The sequence below is a fragment of the Zootoca vivipara genome, chromosome 6 (assembly GCF_963506605.1).
Source record: "Zootoca vivipara chromosome 6, rZooViv1.1, whole genome shotgun sequence".
Lineage (NCBI taxonomy): Eukaryota > Metazoa > Chordata > Lepidosauria > Squamata > Lacertidae > Zootoca > Zootoca vivipara.
The window spans coordinates 1,820,089-1,835,036 of record NC_083281.1 but is presented as its reverse complement, the minus strand read 5'-3'; the positions used below and the strand labels follow the sequence as shown (position 1 = coordinate 1,835,036).

At 47.9% G+C, this 14,948-nt stretch overlaps 1 protein-coding gene across 1 annotated transcript in view; it reads left to right on the top strand.

Annotated features, from left to right (window-relative positions):
- The window catches only part of LOC118087557 (nuclear receptor ROR-beta), a 33,238-nt gene extending 20,892 nt beyond the window's left edge, over positions 1-12,346 (top strand). The window contains exons 2-10 of the mRNA XM_035120322.2: positions 1,678-1,763; positions 3,720-3,861; positions 4,843-5,256; positions 6,534-6,655; positions 7,608-7,740; positions 8,976-9,083; positions 9,195-9,305; positions 10,986-11,098; positions 11,744-12,346. Coding sequence (XP_034976213.1) covers positions 1,678-1,763; positions 3,720-3,861; positions 4,843-5,256; positions 6,534-6,655; positions 7,608-7,740; positions 8,976-9,083; positions 9,195-9,305; positions 10,986-11,098; positions 11,744-11,905 — 1,391 coding nt within the window. The 3' untranslated portion in view covers positions 11,906-12,346. The remainder of the gene's footprint in view (positions 1-1,677; positions 1,764-3,719; positions 3,862-4,842; positions 5,257-6,533; positions 6,656-7,607; positions 7,741-8,975; positions 9,084-9,194; positions 9,306-10,985; positions 11,099-11,743) is intronic.
- The last annotated feature ends 2,602 nt before the right edge of the window (positions 12,347-14,948 follow it).

Here is a 14,948-nt window from a genome sequence, read left to right as displayed (position 1 = left end):
CAAATATATAAAAGGATGTCATATAGAGGAGGGAGAAAGGTTGTTTTCTGCTGCTCCAGAGAAGCGGACACGGAGCAATGGATTCAAACTACAAGAAAGAAGATTCCACCTTAACATGATTAGGAAGAACTTCCTGACAGTAAGAGCTGTTCGGCAGTGGAATTTGCTGCCAAGGAGTGTGGTGGAGTCTCCTTCTTTGGAGGTCTTTAAGCAGAGGCTTGAAAGGCATATGTCAAGAATGCTTTGATGGTGTTTCCTGCTTGGCAGGGGGTTGGACTGGATGGCCCTTGTGGTCTCTTCCAACTCTAGGATTCTATGATTGTATATAATCAAATAATTCCTCTTTGCCGTTGAATGAATGAATTTATTATTTCGGTCCCAGACCAGTTCCACCTCGCCTACAAAATCAGAGAAGTCATAAAACACTTGGGGGGGGACTTTCAAAGGTACTCAAACAGAGGAGAAAGATGGCCTTCTTCAGGACCAGTTCCATTTGGTATGCACGGACTTCTCCACCGTGAAAAAAATTCTTTTGCGGCATTATTTTAGGTTTGCCCCCCGCTGGGAAAAAGAGTTCAAGCGGCCAGAGAGCGGGCTTTCCTTTCCTGCCTCAGTTTTGCCGCCTGCAAACTGGGCGCGCGGCGTTGCGCAGAATGATGTCGCCGAGGCAACGGCAGGGCCAGCTCGGAAGGATCTCATAATAGGAAGCTTTCTTTGCAGAGGAGGAAGAGACAGTGATTTTAAATATATTTATATATATCTCTCAACACTTCCTTCTCGGAATGATTCACTCTCACGCTCGACAACAAGCTACGCCCGAGTGGAAAGTATTTCTCCCTGCATTGAGGCTGGAATCTTCTCTGCGGTTTTCAGAAGGACTTTCACGTGGTGTGCAGTTTCTCGTGGCGAGGGGAAGGCACTCTGGACGCGCTCAGAAGAGCCTGTGTGCCGGAGCCTGGCTCCACAGCAAAACCTCAGGACTCCCCCCCACCCTAAAATAATAATAATAAGAAACCCTTGGGCGATGACGTCCCGCTTCTACTTGTTTCCCCCTGCCTGTAATTTACAACACCCTAACCGGTCGCTCTGGATGCAAATCCTGCTCCTTGGAAACATGAAACAGGAGACTCCAACTCCCAGCAGCCATTATGGGATGGCGGGACTTGACATAAGAGAGGCCTGATGGACCAGGCAAGAGGGCAGCCAAGGGTTGTCATATTTCAAAAAAGGAAAATTCGGAAACACAAAGTTTTGGCTTTTTTTGCGAAATCTTGTCAAAGGGGAAATGGTTTTTTGAGCTGTTTTTAATGAAAGCCGCCAAAATCTGACATGGGCTGCCATGTCCCAAAATAGCTTAAAAACTTGGGGGGCGGAGGGAAATTTTGCAAAAACAAAACTAAAAAATGCTCAACAACTTTTGTGACTGGATTTTCACTTTTCCAACTCGACGATTTTATGGTTCTATGAAACGGCGTAACTCAAAATACGAATCCGCTCCCTGTTGATTCCTGTCGAAACATGCGAATGCAAGAAGGTTGGGGAAGAGACCCTCTCCCCAAACTTATGCTCGCCTGCACTGCAGCTTTTCAAAAATGCATTTGTTGTTGTCATAATTCCCAAGGTGGAAAATTAACGTGGTTCTTCTCTGTTTCTTTTTTCTTTTTTCCTTTCCCCCAGCGCAAATCGAGGTCATTCCTTGTAAAATATGCGGCGACAAGTCGTCTGGAATCCACTATGGCGTGATCACCTGCGAAGGGTGCAAAGTGAGTTTTGTGTGTGTGTGTGTGTGTGTGTGTGTGTGTGTGTGTGAGAGAGAGAGAGAGAGAGAGAGAGAGAGAGAGAGAGAGAGAGAGAGAGAGAGGGATTTAGAGGGGCGAAATGGCAGCTGCCAAACCAAGCCAGTTCCCCACACAAAATTTGCACCCCTCAAAGTGTTTGCTTATTTATAGCAACATTTTTTCTCTCTGCTCTTAACAACAAAAAACCAGCAACAACCCAGAGCAGGCTTGTACAATATTTAAATGACAAACAAGGCCACGCCTGCTTGCAGCCTTGCGATGCAAAAGGCACGGCACAAAAGGAAAAAGCCAGGAGGGGGGAAGAGGAAAAGAAGCGTACAATAATATATTTTTTGTAAAGTCCTCGCAAAAGCTTGCCATCGCCTGAGTGCATGCTGCTCCCGACATACACATACAGTCGCCGCCGAAATTATCCAACGCCCGTTGCAAATCAGGTCCAAAGGTACAGACTTTTCAGCTGATTACGAGGAGGAAATCAAACGAAATCCATGGAGGCATTGTGCAGTTTCCCCAAATCCAGCTGAAAATGCAGCTTGGATTGGCTCCCTGCAAACAGCGGGCAGCCTGTAAATTTGGATAATCAAACTGATTTGCAATTTAGGGGGGGGGGGCGTCGAATAATTTCGACCATAGCTGTACATGCAAGTTGTTTCCCTTGAGATGTCGTGCATTCTTTTATTTTCAGTCTATGCATGCTTTTTTACTAATACAGTGGTACCTTAGTTCCCAAACTTAATCCGTTCCAAAAGCAAAGCGTTCCAAAGGCAAGGCACGCTTTCCCATAGAAAGTCATGCAGAAAGGATTAATCCGTTCCAGACTTTTAAAAACAACCCCTAAAACGGCCATTTAATGTGAATTTTTGCTATCTAACGAGACCATTGATTCATAAAATGAAAGCAAGAATTAATGTACAGTGGTACCTCGGGTTATGAACACGATCCGTTCCCGGTCGCGGTTCGTAACCCGAAAAGGTCGCAAACCGAGCACCATTTTTGCGCATGCACAAAGCGTGTTTTTTTGCAATTTTCGCTTTTGCGCATGTGCAAAGCACGCACACCGCTTCTGCGCATGCGCGGAACGCGCGCGCGACGAATACACTTCCGGGTTTGCGGAGTTCGTAACCCGAAGTGTTCGCAACCCAAGCGGTTTGTAACCCGAGGTACGACTGTACTGTACTATAAAATAAACAAGGCAGTATTGTAGATGATAAAAATTAAAATAATTTTTTTTCTTTACCTGCACTGTTGACAGTCATTGTTTAGATGGGGGGGGGGGCTTTTATCAATTTCTGCAGTCACGCAATCCATCAATCAGTAGCTGAACTGGGTTCCACACAGTCACAAAAACAAATGAACCAAAAAAGCCTCAAAAACAAAAACGCAAACTAAAGAGCCAAAACAAAAGTGCCAAACTTAATCTGTTCCGGACGTCTGTTTGACTTCCGAAATGTTTGGAAACCAAGGCGCGGCTTCTGATTGGGGCAGGCGCCCCGGAAACAATAGCCGACAGCCGCCTCGGACATTCAGCTTCTGGAAAACGTTCGAAAACCGGAACACTGACTTCCGGGTTTTCGGAGTTTGAGAATCAAAGCGTTTGAGAACCAAGGTGCCAATGTACATGCAAGTTATTGCCCCTGAGATGTTGTGCATTCTGTTATTTCCAATCTATGTATGCTTTTTGCTAATACATCTTTCGGGGTTTTTATACCTGTTTGGGTTGGAGAACCTGCGCCGGGAAAATTCGGAGAGGTGCAGATTTTAAAGGCTAGTTGGGCGTGGTTTTTCGGAGTTTTGAACAGTGGGTGCCCTCCTCTAAATGCAAAGAGAATTGGATCTTCTTTCCCCCTCGTCCCCCAATCCCTACAGCTTCCTCTGTGTCGGCCGACGGCCTCAATTCCACCCTCATTTTCTCTCCCAAAGGGGTTTTTCCGCAGAAGCCAACAGAATAACGCCACTTATTCCTGCTCGCGGCAGAGGAACTGCCTCATCGATCGGACGAACCGCAACAGGTGCCAGCATTGCCGGCTGCAGAAATGTTTGGCGCTGGGCATGTCTCGCGATGGTGAGTCGCCAACCCAAGAAACAGGGGGAGGGGGAGGGAAAGAAAGGGGAGAAAATAAAGAAGTGTCAAAGGGTGTACAGAGCTCTCTGTTTTCTGCAGCTGCAATGTCATATTCATTCCTTTAAAATTCTGCTTTATCACCTATAATGTTTTATTATGTTTTTATATATGCTGGAAGCCTCCCAGAGTGGCTGGGTCAATGCAGTCAGATAAATACTGTAATAACAGTCAGTCCTTTTTTTCCCTAAAAGAAAATAATGTTTAGGGATACTCGCGTTTCGACTCAAGAAAACCACCGTTTTGTAGTTCAAATCGGGGGAAATAAGTACAGCAAATGGACAAAAGTATAATAGTTGTAGTAGTAGTAATTATTATTATTATTATTATTAAATACCCTGCCCATCTGGCTGGGAGGCTTCCAGCAAAATATTAGAATACAATAATTCATCAAATATTCAAAGCTTCCCTAAACGGGGCTGCCTTCAGATGTCTTCTACAAGTCAGATTGATGCACAAAATATTTAGGGGTATGCGTACCCCTGCATCCCCCCCCCTGAAAAAAGCACTGATAATACTACTAAAACTACTACTACTAATAATAATAATCTTATTATTATTATTATTATTAACTAATATTATTAATATTATTATTAGTAACCAGTATTATTTCCATCTTCAAACCCCGATATTGCAAAAAACAAAAGCATGATTGCAGGATCATTTAGTCCTGCGTCTTGCAGCCGCCAATCAGAAACTCTCGGAAAGCTGGAAGACGGGAAGGGGGCATCCACTCAGAGCTTGTTGGCCCAGAGGAGAACCCTGATTTTTTTTCCCCTGGGGAAGGGAAGGGGTCTCTGCAGCCCGCTTGCGGGAGGCCCGCTGTGCTCAGACACGGTTTGACCGGTTTTCAGCCCCACGCTGACCTCTCCTCCTCCTCCTTCCTCCTTCTCTCTTTCTTCCCCCCACCCGGTGGTCTCGCAGCGGTCAAGTTTGGCCGCATGTCCAAGAAGCAGAGGGACTCCCTCTACGCCGAGGTCCAGAAGCACCAGCAGAACCAGGAGCAGGGCGGCGGGTCCAAGGACGAGGCAGAGACCTTGTCGAGGGTCTACACCACGAGCGTCAGCAGCGGGGTGTCCGAACTGGATGACATCTCCATGCTGTCAGACGGCTTCCTCTTCGACTTCCCGCTGACCCCGGAGGGCAGCGGCGGCTACTATAACCTAGACCTGTTGACGTCCGCCCAGCCATCGCCGGACCAGTCCAGCATCGACGTCAGCGACGCCAAGCTCATCAAGCAGGAGTCCATCTACGAGCTGATGCTGGAGCCCAGCCTCTTCCCCCACAGCTCCCTCGAGGGCGGACCCTTGGCCTCGGACGTCTCCAGGATAGAGATCGGTGAGTACGCGGGGCCATCCGATCGCCAAGGATGGAGTTTTAAGCAGATTCGCCCCGTTCCCAATGCACAGGTTACCTTTGCGTTCCGAGATTTGCGCTTTGACCGTTTGACATGCTTCTTCTTCTCTGACGATCCCTCGTAGCTGAGTAAGATTGTAAGATAAGATAAGATTGTAAGAGTAAGATAAACACGGTTTTAACAATGAGTTCGTAAGTGACTGTGGAGGCCAATTCTGGATCCCCATGTCCTTCCACAGTGAGGACATAGGTTTCCAGGCGGGAGTTGATCCCAGTGAGGGTTTGCCAAGCATGCCTTCCTCTTAGCACATTTCTCCCTTGCGTCCTGAGTTCGAGTGTCTTCAAAGCCCACGACACCTTTGGTCAAGGCTGTTCTCCAATTGCAACGCTCGCAGGCCAGTGTTTCCCAATTGTCGGTGTTTATCCTACATTTTTAAAGATTTACCTTGAGAGAGTCTTTGAACTCCTTTTGTTGACCGCCAGAATTACGCTTTCCATTTTTAAGTTCGGAATAGAGTAGTAGCTTTGGAGGACGATAATCAGGCATCCGAACAACATGACCAGTCCAACAAAGTTGATGTTGAAGAACCATCGCTTCGACACTGGAGATCTTTGCTTCTTCCAGTACACTGGCATTAGTTCACCCAACTGACATGCAGCGGCGCCAGGGCTCCCAAAGTGCTCTGACATGCAATAGTAAATGGTATTTGAAATTTGGATTTGGGGGAAAAATTGCCGTCAGGTTTTGTGCGCCAGGTTGTGACATGCAATAGCACTAGGGCCCCCCCAAGTGTTCTGACATGCAATAGCAGATAATACTGGGCAGCTGCCCTTCAGTTAGAAGTTTTCGCGTCTGACTTGGGTCAGAATCCAAAGGGATACTGTGCTGAAATCTGGATTTGCAAGGAAAAAACTTGCCTTCGGTTTTTGTGCTCCGGGTTCTGGGCTCGGACATGACCATGATGCGGATCAGTTAGATCGGCTCTTAACCCACTGCCCTGAATTTTGTCTACACCAGACACACTCTGAATACAGCTTCTCCCAGGATGTCTTGAGATCTTTCTTTGGCATCAGGCTATCTTTAGGTTTCAGTATTGTGCTTTGCCAATTTGACATGCAATAGCATTAGGAATGTCCGATTTCTTTGCAAAAAATAAAATAAAATAAAATGATTTTTTGCACGTGGCTCGGGAGGTCGGTATGGCAGAGTCGTAGGGGGAGAAATCCTGACGGATGTTGTGTGTGCCTTCCCTCCGCAGAACGCCTGGCCCAGAACGTGGTCAAATCCCACCTGGAGACGTCTCAGTACACCGGCGAGGAGCTGAAAAGATTGGCCTGGATGCTCCACTCCCAGGAAGACATCCGGAACATGCAGAGCAAGGTACGTGCCGGCCGCTCGCCTCTGGCGAAGCTGAGGGTGCTCAGGGGCGACTAAGCGCCGCAACCATGCCCGCCCTCCGGCGCCAGAAGTTCCTTTCATCATTGGACCACAAACCGTGGCATTTTTATGATAACAATTTTAATTAAACTTTCAGTTGCCATCCAATGATAGCCAAGAGAAAGCGTAATTAAATTAGAAAACGTGATCTTCGAGATTTCCGTGCGTTTGGATCATTTATTGTCAAATTGGAGCGGCAATGCCTCTTTTCCATTCCCATTTCCTTTTCCAAACCCTGCTGGGGTGGCTACTTTATATTATTTCATAAAATGTACACACTGCTCGACTGTAAAAAGAGAGAGAGGAAGAACCTTCAAAGCGGTTTACAAAACGGTAAAATCAATTAAAAAACAAACAAATGCAGCCGCGCTTTGAAAAAGACAAAAGTTAAAGTACTAAAACCAACTGAAATCATTTGGAGAGATTAATCTCTTTCCACGTTTAGAGGCTCCTCACCCTCTGATGCCCTAAGACAACAACAACAACAACAACAACAATTTATTTATACCCTGCCCATCTGGCTGGGTTTCCCTCTGCCACTCTGGGCGGCTTTGAAGAAAAGATTAAAAACACATTAAAACATCAGTCATTAAAAACTTCCCTAAACAGGGCTGCCTTCAGATGTCTTCTAAACGTCAGATAGTTGAATATTAATAATTAGTGTAATAAAGTGTAGCTTTTGTGTCGATTTGGCATGACCAATACACCCAGGGGGCAGGGGAGGGGGGTGGAGAAAGCCGCCCTCTCCGTCGTTTGTCCCCAGCAGAGGTAGACTGCTCTTGCACAAGGAGGTTCCATTGTAACTGTCCCGCGCTGGAGGTGCCGAAGAGACTTGTTGGGGCCTCAGAGTTTGACCCTCTCCCCCCACACACCTTCCTTTCCATGTCCCGTGCAGAGCTGTGAGGCCATGTGGCACGAGTGCACGGTCCAGATCTCCAATGCCATCCAGTATGTCGTGGAATTTGCCAAACGCATTGATGGCTTCATGGATCTTTGTCAAAACGACCAGATCATCCTTCTCAAAGCAGGTGAGGGCTGGCGGATGGACTGGCAAGTCTCGACAATGGCGCCCGCTTATTGCAAACCATGGATAGCTTTCAGAAATGTTGGAGTGGATGGAATAGGACATCCCTATTTCCATGGGAGAAATGTTGGAGGGGATGGAATAGGACGTCCCTATTTTCAGGGGAGAAATGTTGGAGGGGATGGAATAGGACGTCCCTATTTTCAGGGAAGAAACGTTGGAGGTGATGGAATAGGACGTTCCTATTTTCACGGGAGAAATGTTGGAGGGAATGGAATAGGTCATCCCTATTTTCAGGGAAGAAACGTTGGAGGGGATGGAATAGGACGCCCCTATTTTCATGGGAGAAATGTTGGAAGGGATGGAATAGGACGTTCCTATTTTCACGGGAGAAATGTTGGAGGGAATGGAATAGGACGTCCCTATTTTCAGGGAAGAAACGTTGGAGGGGATGGAATAGGACGTCCCTATTTTCAGGGGAGAAATGTTGGAGGGGATGGAATAGGACGCCCCTATTTTCAGGGGAGAAATGTTGGAGGGGATGGAATAGGACGCCCCTATTTTCAGGGGAGAAATGTTGGAGGGGATGGAATAGGACGCCCCTATTTTCAGGGGAGAAATGTTGGAAGGGATGGAATAGGACATCCCTATTTTCACGGGAGAAATGTTGGAGGGGATGGAATAGGACATCCCTATTTTCACGGGAGAAACATTGGAGGGGATGGAATAGGACATCCCTATTTTCACGGGAGAAATGTTGGAGGGGATGTGTACATACAGGTAAAGAACTACTTACCTTGAGGAGCCACTTTGAGCTCCTGGGAGGATAGCTGGATATAAACATAAATAAAATGAATGGGAGTGGGGAATAAATGTTTTTTATGATATACTTTTTAGAGTTTTAATGTGGACCAGTTGGGGAGTTCTTTTTTATAGCCTGTAAATCAATTAGATAAACAAACAAACAAACATTCGTAGAGTCTAAACTTCTTTTTATTGCCTTCCTTCCTTCTTTCCCATTCCTTTATTCCCAAACAAAATCTGCCTCGTTCTGATTTCTTCCGCCTCTTCCTTCCCCTGGGGGTTCAATTCCTGTGATTTGTGGTCTGCATTCCTTTCTGCCCGCCAACCTCCCCCCTGCTGCCCCCCCCAATGCTGCCCCTACCTGGGGGACAACCAAACCTTTCCTCCTCCCTCCTCCTTGCCTCTTCCTCCGCTGCCGTTTCCTCTCTGCGTCAGGCTGCCTAGAGGTCCTCCTCATCCGAATGATACGGGCCTTCAACCCGCTGAACAACACGGTGCTGTTTGCGGGGAAATACGCCGGGATGCAGATGTTCAAGTCTCTCGGTAAGAATCAGGGGTGGGAGAAGGAATCTGGCTCCGTTTAGGAAAGCCCGTCGAGACATGTAGACTGCGTTTCCCAGCGACCCAACCCTTCTGCTTTTCCTCTCGCCCCAGGCTGCGACGACCTCGTCAACGCCATCTTTGAGCTGGGGAGGAATCTCTGCCGGCTGCAGCTCTCCGACGAGGAGGTAGCGCTCTTCACGGCCGCCGTCCTGCTCTCTCCAGGTGAGCAGCTCGCCCGCGGCGAACAGAGGGCGAGAAGGGGGCTTGTCGGAGTGCTGAGCAATTTGGACCGATTGGTTTGACCCAGCAGAGTTAGTCCTTGGCTGTTGGCCGGCAGATGACCACCTAGCATTTATTACGACAGTCGTACTCTGGAAGGCAAATGGAATCCGTTCCGGAAGTCCGTTTGACTTCCAAAAACGTTCGGAAACCAACAGGCGGCTTCCGGTCGGCTGCAGGAGCTTCCTGCACACAATCGGAAGCTGCGTCGGATGTTCGGGTTCCAAAGAACGTTCGCCAACCGGAACACTCACTTCTGGGTTTGCGGCGTTTGGGAGCCAAAACGTTTTGACTCGCAAGGCTGCTGAAAACTTGTCTATTGAGAGTTCATCGCAAGCTCATGGATGTTTGTGGTTAACCTTTTTGAAACGCTTTCGTTGCACGGTTTCTATCTAAATGACATAAAAGGATGTCATATAGAGGGGGGAGAAATGTTGTTTCCTGCTGCTCCGGAGAAGCGGACACGGAGCAATGGATTCAAACTACAAGAAAGAAGATTGCACCTGAACATTAGGAAGAACTTCCTGACAGTAAGAGCTGTTCGGCAGTGGGATTTGCTGCCAAGGAGTGTGGTGGAGTCTCCTTCTTTGGAGGTCTTTAAGCGGAGGCTTGACAGGCATATGTCAAGAATGCTTTGATGGTGTTTCCTGCTTGGTAGGGGGTTGGACTGGATGGCCCTTGTGGTCTCTTCCATCTCTATGATTCTATTGAACGTTGCAAATTTTAGGATTTAGCGGGATGGAAATATTTTTAAGGAAAGAAGGACTTTAAAGGTTCAGTGTGGAATGCGGCCCTTTCGCCTGATCTTGCAAAGTGCATGCTCTGGTTATCTCTCGCTTGGACTACTGCCATGCGCTCTAAGTGGGGCTGCCTTTGAAGGTGACCCGGAAACTGCAACTAATCCGGAATGTGGCAGCTAGACTGGGGACTGGGAGCAGCCGCCGAGACCATATAACACCGGTCCTGAAAGACTTACATTGGTTCCCAGGATGTTTCCAAGCACAATTCAAAGTGTTGGTGCTGACCTTGAAAGCCCTAAATGGCCTCAAAGACCCAGTATACCTGAAGGAGCATCTCCACCCCCCTCCTTCTGCCCAGACACTGAGGTCCAGCTCCGAGGGCCTTCTGGCAGTTCACTCTCTGCAAGAAGCGAGGTTACAGGGAAGCAGGCAGAGGGCCTTCTCGGTGGTGGTGCCCGCCCTGTGGAACGCCCTCTCACCAGATGTCAAAGAGAAAAACAACTACCAGACTTTTAGAAGACATCTGAAGGCAGCCCTGTTTAGGGAAGCTTTTAATGTTTAATAGATTATTGCATTTTAATGTTCTGTTGGAAGCTGCCCAGAGTGCCTGGGGAAACCCAGCCAGATGGGCAGGGTATAAATAAACTGTTATTATTATTTTTGAATGGTAGAGTTGAGAGGGGCCCCTAGAGCCATCTAGTCCAACCCCACAATGCAGGAATCTCAGCTAAAGCATCCCATATCCAACCTCTGCTTAAAAACCTCCAAGGAAGGAGAGTGCCCTGCCTTCAACGGGATAATGGCTCTTGAAAGTTCTTCCTTTCATGTGTGGTTTTCCAGGCCAAGTTTTGCAACCCAAGTAATCTGATGTTTTGTTCCTCAGACCGTCCCTGGCTCTCCGAGTCCAAGAAGGTGCAGAAGCTCCAGGATAAAATCTACTTGGCTCTGCAACATGAGATCCAGAAGAAAAACGGCAACGAAGACAGGCTCTCAAAGGTAAATGTGGGGAGGGGAGAGGGGCATGTTTGAAATGGGGCAGAGAAGGGGGCAGTTTCAAGGTTCCTCTATGGGGAGAAACAGAAAAAACTGCCCCAATATTACAGGAGAGAGAAGGCAAACTAGATTACTTAAGGGTTTCCCAACCTTGTGCCTCCAGATGTTTTGGGACTACAACTCCCATCATCCCTAGCTAGCAAGACCAGTGGTCAGGAATGATGGGAGTTGTAGTCCCAAAACATCTGGAGGCACAAGGTTGGGAAACACTCAATTAAGGCTTTATCTTGCAAGCCACCTGCATAAAGATGCAGAAAACAGGGAGGGAGGCAAGGAGGTCCAAAGGTTCAGAGTAATCTTGTAATTTAATGTTTGAATTTGTCAGAGATGAAATGTGTAAAAGTGTGAAAACTTAATTTAAAAAAAGTATTTTTAATTAAAAAAAAACAGAGAAAAACCAAAATGGACTAAAAGGCACAATGAGGGTTAGCACATCTGGCTGCGAACCAAAACGTTGGGGGTCCGTTCAGGGGCTGGGGGCCGGACTCCTACTTTACAGGGGGTTGGGCTGGATGACCTTTAGGTTCCCTCCCGGCTTTGTCCTGCTTTGATTCTATGATCCCTTCCTCCTCCCCCCCCCCACCACAGATTATCTCCAAACTCCCATTGATGAAGACCATCTGCAACCTGCACTTGGACAAGCTGGAGTTTTTCCGCCTCATCCACCCAGAGATCGCCACGAACTTTCCGCCTCTCTACAAAGAGGTCTTCAACTCCGAGCTCCACTACAGCGGCGGCCGGGAGAGCTAAGACGGCCCAAATCCGGAGGGAGAAAACTTTTAAAACTTTGGAGGACGGCGGAGCCGAGAGACGGGGAGGTGGGGCGTTACGGATAACAATATCTCTTTTTTTAATTTTGAAAAAGGACACACACCCCCTTGCCCACCGCCACCTGGGAGGTTTGTTTTTAAACCCAGCGGCCGGCCGCAAGACCTTTCCGGGGCCGCATTCCCTTCCGCCCGCGGTCGCTCTTGAATGTAATAGCACCTTCGACGGATGCTCGGAAAAGGAAACGGCCCTTTTTCGTTTTTTGCGAAATGAATGTGAAGCAAGAAGCTGCGCTGTGTGTTAACCTCTCCCGTTTTTATTTGCCGCACACCAACATCCACACGGAAGCACGCCTTCGCATGTGCCGTGAAACTTGCGGGTTCCATAACCGTTTGTATAGTACTGATATTATTATTATTATTATTATTATTATTATTATTATTATTAGGCGGTCCCTCGTTCCCCCCCCCCCCCCGTTTCAACGACACGGCACGGATGGAAATGGGGGCCGATGGGGAAATCTGTGACACCGCAGCGTATTGTGGTAGCCTTTCGTTTTGCTCTGGGGTTCCCCCCCCCTCTCCGAGCGCCATGGGGCAGCTAAAAACACAAACCAGGAGGGCTGGACCCTCCTGCGTAAACGAAGGGGCGTAAAACAGGGACCAGTCGATCACACTCTTATTCTGGTCGATGGCCAGTATACGGAACAGGAATCTCCGACGCTTCCCTTTCAGAGACTTAGTGCTGCTAGCAGGATAGAGCGGCTGGGGAAACCCAGCCAGATGGGCGGGGTATAAATATTATTATTATTATTATTATTATTATTATTATTATTATTATTATTATTATAGGGGAAAGGGCCTCTCAGGGACGGGGCGATTGGCAGGAGGGTCTTGCCACTGCCAGATGCAAAGATAGGATGGCTCAGTCGGGCACGAGACTCTTGATCTCGGGGTCGCGGGTTCAAGTCCCACCCTGGGCACAAGATCCCCGCCTTGTGGGGGTTTTCGATTGGATGACCCTCATGGTCCTTTTTGAACTCTGCAATCCCATGGTTCTGTTCTTGGGTGCGGGGGGATAATCTGGAAAACGAGCCATAGAGAACCCAGCGGGTTGTGTTCTGTGTTTTCGCTGCTCCTGATAGGCCCGTTGCCCGTTGAAAGCGCAGGGCAGAATTGGGACCGCGGTGCTGCTTTTGAGTAGAAGGTAGTGGGACACAGCCGTGGGGCAGTGACCAGATCTAGCCCCTGCCTTCTCGCTAAGCATGCTGGTCATTGTTTCGAAAAGTCAGCACAGTGGTCCCTTGGTTCTCAAACTGAATCCGTTCCGGAAGCCCGTTCCAAAACCAAAGCGTTCCGCCACCAAGGAGCGCTTTCCCATAGAAAGGAATGCAAAACGGATTAATCCGTTCCAGGCTTTTAAAAACAACCCCTAAAGCAGCAATTGAACAGGAATTTTACTATCTAACGAGGCCATTGATCCATAAAATGAAAGCGATACACAATATACTGCAGTCACACAATCAATCTATCAATCAGTAGCTGAACTGGGTTCCACACAGTCACAAAAACGAAACAAAAAAGCCACAAAAAGGAAAACGCAAAATGAATAGCAAAAACACGGCAGAACTCAGTGTAACACTCAAAATGGAAGTGTGGCACTCAAAACGGAGCACGCGCGGCTTCCGAAAAAGGTTCGCAAACCGGAACACTTACTTCTGGGTTTGCAGTGTTTGAGGACGAAGGTGTTTGAGAACCAAGGGAGCACTGTATGGCCATTTCCCCACTTCTGGGCCTTTTAAAAGGAAACAGGAGTCACGCCCTGGGACTTGGGTTGCGATAGGTGCAGATTTTCCCGGATATGTCCGGGATTTTAAATTGCGGAAATAGCATCCTGGGTGGAACATCAGAAAAACCCAGCGAAACGTCCTAGTTTAGAACCAGGAAGTTTTGGGTGAATTCCCCCAAGGAAACTCGATATGTCCGGATTTTTATTTTTTATTTTTGCTTTCTTGAGCTACGGCAACCCTAGAGATGTATTTTTCGTGCGGGGTCGGAGAGGCCCTGGGAGGTTAAAGCATGGTGCTTTTATATAAAAGGGTTTGGGGGTTTTTCCGCTGCGGGGCGATGTAGTTCCCAAACACCGCAGAGATGTGTCGGCCGAAGCAGCGTTCGAGGGGAAAGGGGAACGGTTTATCCTTCCCCACGGAATCGGCGAACCCGTTTTTGGAATGGGGTTGTGGCGAAGGACCCCGGAGGGGGGGGTGTCTTCATTTCATCCGCCATGAGTTTGGGAAGCACTTTAAAGACGTCGTGTGAAGAGACCGACCCGGGGCGATGGATCCCGACTCTTCCCCAATGCTTTTGCAAAATGCACTTTACTCGCTCGCTATCGCGGGTCGGATCGGAGAAGGAGACCTCCCCCCGCCCCTGCCGCCCTCGAGTTGTGTTTGACAATCCCCAAAGAGAGAGAGAGAATATGTAAAAATAATAATAAATCTGATTTTCTTTCCTGTTGACTGGCGATACAGAAAGGGCAGTGCTAATACTTGCATCCTGAAAAATGCACTTTTCCCCGTGAGCTCAAAACTCCGGAGGTTATAAATAAAAGACTACACAGGGTTCGTATATCGGCCTGTTGTGTTGTTCAAATGAGAGGTGTCGCTGTGTTGGGGTGACCCCCGATAAAGGGACCGGTAGCTTTTCTCCCTCACGTTCCCTTCTTAGCACACAAGATCCCCAAACCAGAGTCCCGTTCTGAGCAATAAGGGTCGTGTCTGGGGAAACAAAACCGACATAAGCTTCTGGTCCTCATGAGGATAGACTTGAAACAGAGTGGGGGCTCGACTGGTGGGGTAAGGGAAATACCAAACAAAACACGCAGTTTTCTTCCCCCCCCCCGGCCCACCCAAATGGTATGCTAATAAATGACTCAATATAAACACACACAACACAAATATATATGTATTTTTTTCTTTCTTTTTAAAAAAGGAAGCTTAGATGTGTATTTATCACCTCTAGAAACC